The sequence below is a fragment of the Solanum stenotomum genome, chromosome 10, assembly GCF_019186545.1.
Source record: "Solanum stenotomum isolate F172 chromosome 10, ASM1918654v1, whole genome shotgun sequence".
Lineage (NCBI taxonomy): Eukaryota > Viridiplantae > Streptophyta > Magnoliopsida > Solanales > Solanaceae > Solanum > Solanum stenotomum.
This window is the reverse complement of record NC_064291.1, coordinates 46,466,981-46,473,538: the sequence shown is the minus strand read 5'-3', so window position 1 is coordinate 46,473,538 and position 6,558 is coordinate 46,466,981. Positions and strand designations below refer to the sequence as shown.

At 34.0% G+C, this 6,558-nt stretch overlaps 1 protein-coding gene across 1 annotated transcript; it reads right to left on the bottom strand.

The window, feature by feature from the left end:
* Positions 1 to 4,521: 4,521 nt before the first annotated feature.
* LOC125843057 (uncharacterized) lies at positions 4,522 to 5,115 on the bottom strand. The gene is made up of 2 exons (XM_049522299.1): positions 4,783 to 5,115; positions 4,522 to 4,677 (listed from the first exon to the last, which is right to left on the bottom strand). Exons 1-2 carry the CDS (start codon positions 5,113 to 5,115, stop codon positions 4,522 to 4,524), a joined length of 489 nt encoding a protein of 162 aa, XP_049378256.1.
* Between the last annotated feature and the right edge of the window lie 1,443 nt (positions 5,116 to 6,558).

Genomic DNA, 6,558 nt, shown 5'->3' with positions numbered 1-6,558 from the left:
TATGTGAACCACTTTTATAAAGAGGATTATATCAGTTCTAAATCGCAAAGTTGAAAGGTATATCCTGCCCTTTTTCCTACTTTTAATTATAAAATTAGTTCAAACTATCAATATCTAAGTAACATTATGAAAAATTTGTGATTAAGATATATTTGTTTAGCTGATCTTCACCTTGTGATTTGTATTTTTTTTACCACTAAAATAATATCAAAACAATAAAATCATATGCTTTGAATTGTTCAAATCAATTCTAACTTTTTATTAAAAAAATTAAATATTATATATTTTACTATAAAATACTTTTTTCAAAAATAATAATTTATAAATCTACTATTACTTAAAAAATTTTTGCACGGCAAGCATTAAAAGCTGAAAATAAGTAAACATGAGTCATGAATATTGAAGCGTCATTTTGTGTAAATATATAGTACATGATATAATTGAAGTCGTGTTAATTGTTAGGTAAAGAATTTTGATTCAATGAATCTTTTGTCTAGCTTTTCCTTTAATATTTATCTGCTTTAGAATTAAATTTGCATTCGTGACTTGTGAGATTGAAGGTGAAAATTATTGAGATTTTCGCATTATAGTTAGGAACTAAACCCTATCTAACTTCAATCTTCACATTAAAGTTCAAATTTTAAAGGGACAATTACATAAATAACCATTTGACACCCAAAATATCATTTAACCACACTAATTTTAATTATAATTATAAATGGTAACCATTTTTTTTTATATTTGTTAAAAAGAAAAAGATCCAGACCTAGCTCATTCGTTTTCGTTTATCATTGTTGCCCAATATAATTTCACCTTCTCAAAAAAAAATACAACAATCTCATTTCAGTGCAAATTATCCTTTTTTAGATTTGAAAAAAAATCATTGTGATTTTTAAAAAATAAAATAATTTATAACTTTTTCAGCTAGCAAGAGTATGTTTGTAAGAAAGAATATAAACAAAATGTTTATTTAAGATATTTATACGATACTCCCTATGTCCCAATTTATGTGACACTTTTCATTTTTCGAGAGTCAAACAATTCAAGTTTGACTAGGAATTTGCGCATGAAATCTTCAATATTTTTTAAATGAAATTTATATATTTGTAAACTACGTAAAAAGTATTATAAGTCACAACAATTGATAATTCAAAATGTTTAAAAGATCTATGCAAAAATTACGGTCAAAATTAGACTTGTTTGAATCTCCAAATTCGACATTAAATGGGACGGAGAGAGTACTAAACATGTATTATACATAAAAAGATACAACTTATAGACATTATGTATAAAATTGTAATATATATAAAATTATCATTCTTTATGCCTCGTACGAAATAACCTCTTAGGGGCCGTTTGGTTACTGGTTAGGGTTTGAGACAAACATGTGATATTAAATTCTCCACATAAGTTAAATTGGACAGCTTGTATGAAGTGGGGCTAATATTTTGAGCGAGTGGCCTCACGGTTAGTTTTCCCCTTTTTTAAGTCTAAAATTTGAACTATAAACACAAAATTAAGATATTAATTATTGAAGTAAATTAAAATGGTCTAATTTCATGTAGTCTTTCTAAGTCTAATTTCATACCTGTGGGTTGTGTGTCTAATTCTAAAGAAGTAAATTTGACTAAGTCTAATTTCATACCTTTTTGTCTGAAGTTCGTTCCTTAATACCAAACACACAACAGTATGAAATTAGACACAAAGGTATGAACTTTAAAGTCACTACTATCTTCCTCCCCATCTCGTTTGCCTTCTTTCCTATGTCACTCACCTCCCTCCCTAGTTTAATGTATCTGATAGCAAAAATACGTATATTAAGGTGTATCTTCCTCGATATATGGTAGAAAACTCTTAATTAATAATAAAATACATATTTATTTATATAAAATTAGTATATATAATATGAATGTATATTTGATAAAATAGTTTTTCCTTAATTTAAGCTATTTTACACTCAATTATCATGGATGAGTTAGATGAGGTGCCATAAGTGAAATGAAATGAGACACTATGTAAGTGATGTAAGTCAATACCCAACTTGTCGGTACAATGACTTGTTACGAACATAAGCTCCAAAACTTCTCCTTCCTCATCCACATCCAACCACCTACCTTTTTCCACGAGATATTGTTTTTTTCAGGTGGATATATACCATCATTAATAGTCTTTTCTTACCAAAATTTTTTGCACATTCTTTCTAGAGCTGATTTATCCATCCCATGGTAAAATTGATTTCTTTGGTTCTATGTCTTTAATATCTTCTGTGTTGCATTTTCCCACTCTAAAGGATCTGCTAGTCACTAAGTTCTGTTCTTCAGGTGAAAATGGGGCAGATAGTCAGCATAATTTTATGTATAACATTTGAATTTGTCAACAGAAAAGTTTGAGATTTTTTTCTGGCTTATATGAGAAACTGCTCATGTGATCACTGGATTAGTAACATATGGCCTTTGCAGTGCAAATAATAACTCTAGACTTCTCAAAAAAAATTGAACAATTCTTCTCTTCAAAAGATATGTATGTATACAGTTAAAAGATGTGACTTTCCTTGTTTTATGGAACAATAAGTTGGTGGATATGTCTGTTGTGTTTTTTGGTTGAGTTTGGCTAGATTACAGAAGTCAGGAGCTGAAGATGTTGATAAATTGTACGAACTGACGTGGACCGTCCTGCTCTCTCTTTTAGTGGCTATATAAAAGATTATATTATACATATATATGTATTATCCTTTATTTATATGCATACAATTGTTGCTTAGCTGTTTAGAGAAATTAGGTTTCATTCCCGAATTGAAAATGTTTATGCCAATGTGTAGAGCTGATGACAGGAGATTTCGAAAGCATTATTTCCCTTATAAATGCATTAAAGATCATAAGTGTTCTTTCTTAATAACAGAGAAATTCCCAAGGGACAGCTGGCGCACAATTCGGAATTTGGAGGATAATGAGTTTGTCCCTTGATACACCCAAATTACACATTAAAAATGGTATAAGTGGTCGTTATTAAACATATAACTCAATTAGGTTGCAGTCGAATCCCACAAGGAATACTAGAACGAACAATTTACTTTTTAAGTATATAACCCGACTTAAAGTCTAATATTTCTATAATAGTGGGTAAAAGGGTTGGAGTTTAAGACTATAATTTCAAGTTCATTTATTTATTGACTATTAATTATTATTTTTTTGTGAAACTGGTAACATTGTATTCCTCAGCATTAAGGGCTATGGTGGCCACCTCCAAAAGTGTTAGTTACACAGAAAAATCAACAAAAAAATACAGGACTACTTACAAAGCTCCTATGAAATCCACTAGTTGAATTTCTTCTTCTATGTTCATTTCTTTACACCAAAAACCTAAAGTGGTAAATACTTTCCACTTAATCTTCTCTATAGTGCATTCTTTCCCTACAAAAATTCTCTGATTTCTCTCCCTCCAAATAATCCACCAGATACAAGCAGGTACTGTTCTCCACCACCTCCGCTGGCTCTTACTACCTCCCCTTTTGACCCAACAACTTAGTAGGTCTGCTGTATGTTCTGGCATAATCCAATTTAGGCTTTTTATATTGGTGAATAGAGCCCATACTTGTGTTGTTACTTTGCAGTGGAGAAATAGATGATTGCTGGTTTCTAGAGCCTCTTTACAAAGATAACATCTTGAGGCAATAATTTTTCCCTTCTTTTGAAGTTTATCATGTGTCAGGCAAGCTCTCCTAGTTACCAACCAAGTGAAACACTTCACCTTAGTAGGGGCTACACTTTTCCATATAGCACTCCATGGCCCTGATTTCTTCCCCGCAATTGTGGCTAGATCCCTTTTATACATTCTGTTCACATAGAATTGACCGTCAGTATGATGCCTCCATAGCAATTTATCTGTTTCCAGATTTGTGCCAGGAAAATCTCCAATCAAAGCTAGTATATTCGATATCCACTATGTTTCCCAATCATTAAGAAATCTCCAAAAGACTAAATTCCATCCTTGTGGGGACCAAACCTCTTGTATTTTGCTGTCAAGATTCAGGCAAATTGAAAACAACCCAGGGAATAAATTTTCCAAGGACCCTTGACCAGTCCAGTCTTCCTTCCAAAACAAATCCTTATTTCCTCGACCAACCTTTATACTTACATTGTCTATGAAAGCCAACCATAGGTTTCTTATAGTCCTCCATACTCCCACACTATATGTTTGTCACTTCCTCTGAACACTATTGATCTACATGACCATACTTGTGTTGAATGAGTTCCTTCCATAGAGCTTGATCTTCCAAATTGTATCTCCACAATCATTTGGTAAGTAAGTTGTTGTTGTGTATCTTTAGGTTTCTTACTCCCAAACCCTCACAATTTTTGCTCTGTTGAACCGCCATCTATTTAACTAAGTTGTAGCTCTTCTCAATCTTGTTACCTTGCTAAAGGAAGTTTCTCCTCAATGAGTCTATAGCTTTGACTACCTTGCCGGGTACGGGAAAAAGTGACACCACATATGTTGGCAAAGAGTCTAAAACAGAATTAATCAAAGTAACTTTTCCCCCAAGGATAGATATTGGGATTTCCAAAGTTCCAGTCTCCTCTCTGATTTTTCTAGTACACCATCCCGTATGTTAACTGCTTTAAGCTTAGCACCCAATGGCAGACCTAGATAAACTGTAGGCAACCTCTCTATCTTGCACTTCAATATATTGGCCAAAGCTTGAATCTATTGGACCTCTTTAATAGGAAAAATGCTACTATTTCTCCAGTTCACCTTAAGTCCAGAGCTTGCCTAAAAAATTACCAGAATAATTCTGATGTGACAGAGTTGTTCCTGCTCTGCTTCACCAAAAATTATTGTGTCAACCGCATACAATAAATGAGTCATATCTATCACCTCATTAACCCTGTTTTTTATTCTGAAACCCCTAATCCAATTGTTTAGAGAAGCTCTCCTCATCAAACTGTCCAACCCTTCCATGGCAATGATAAACAGGAAAGGGGACAAAGGGTCTCCTTGTCTAAGACCTCTTTCAGCAGAAAACAAACCTACATGTTCTCCATTAACCAAAATGGAGAACCTGGTGGTTTTTATACAGAACTCAATCCACTTGAGCCATGTAGGGCCTAAACCCATTTGTCTAAGAGTGTTGATCAGGAAGTCCTAATTAAAATGGTCATAGGCTTTTTCAATATCCATTTTGCACATTACCCCTGGCACATCTCCTCTAATCCTAGTATCAATACATTCACTAGCAATTAAAGCAACATCCATTATTTGTTCCCCTTTAATTAAAGCCATTTGATTTTTGTTGACTAGTTTGTCTATCACCTTTTTCAGCCTTTCTGCCAACACTTTGGCAATTATTTTATAAACCCCAGTAATGAGACTGATTGGTTTGAAGTCTCTTAGATCATTTACCCCCACATTCTTAGGAATTAGAGCCACAAAGGTAGCATTGAAACTCTTCTCAAAACTTTGGTGATAGTGAAAGTTTTGGAAGGTTTGCGTCAGATCTTCCTTTATAATTTCCCAGAATGCTTGAAAGAAGGCCATGGTGTAACCATCAGGCCCAAGTGCTTTATCACAAGCACACAATCTTATCCCTTCTAGCACCTCATCTTCACTGGATTCTTTAGATAACCAACTTTGCTCCTCCATTGTTATTCTTTGTACGTTAAGAATATTTAGTGAGGGTCTCTAGTTTTCTACCTCCTCGTACAAATGGTGGTAAAAATCCACAATAGAGTTCTTGATTTCCACTGGCTTAGATGATAACTCTCAATTAATCATTAATGACTCAATGGTGTTGATTCTCTTGTGAGCTGTTGCCATTCTGTGGAAATACTTCATATTTTTATTGCCATTCTTGATCCACTAAATTCTGGACCTCTGTCTTCAAAAAATTTCTTTATTTTTTGCCACATCTTCGTATTCCATGGCCAAGTGTACCTTTAGTATCTGTTCATCATCAGTAAGAGATCTAGACTCTTGAGTAACTTCCATGTCCCCTATCTGACTCAAAATTTGCTCTTTCCTTGCCTTCCAGTTCCCCCTATTCTCTCTGCTCCATCCCTTCAGTTTGGTTTTAAGCAGCCTCAACTTGGTAGCTAGTTTGTAGTCCGNTTTGCCACCTTCTCGTATTCCATGGCCAAGTGTACCTTTAGTATCTGTTCATCATCAGTAAGAGATCTAGACTCTTGAGTAACTTCCATGTCCCCTATCTGACTCAAAATTTGCTCTTTCCTTGCCTTCCAGTTCCCCCTATTCTCTCTGCTCCATCCCTTCAGTTTGGTTTTAAGCAACCTCAACTTGGTAGCTAGTTTGTAGTCCGATCTTCTGGACACTTCAAAGGAGTTCCACCATTCATGAACTTTACTTTTGAAACCCTCTACATTATGCCACCACTTTTCAAACTTGAAATAAGATCTTTTGAAGGCCTTATTCCCACATGTTAAGACAATGGGATTATGGTCGGACCCCAAGCTAGGCAGAGTACATTGCCTAATTTGAAGGAACACTTCATTCCATGGGAACGAGTATAAAAATCTATCAATCTTGGAGGCATTCCAATGGTTT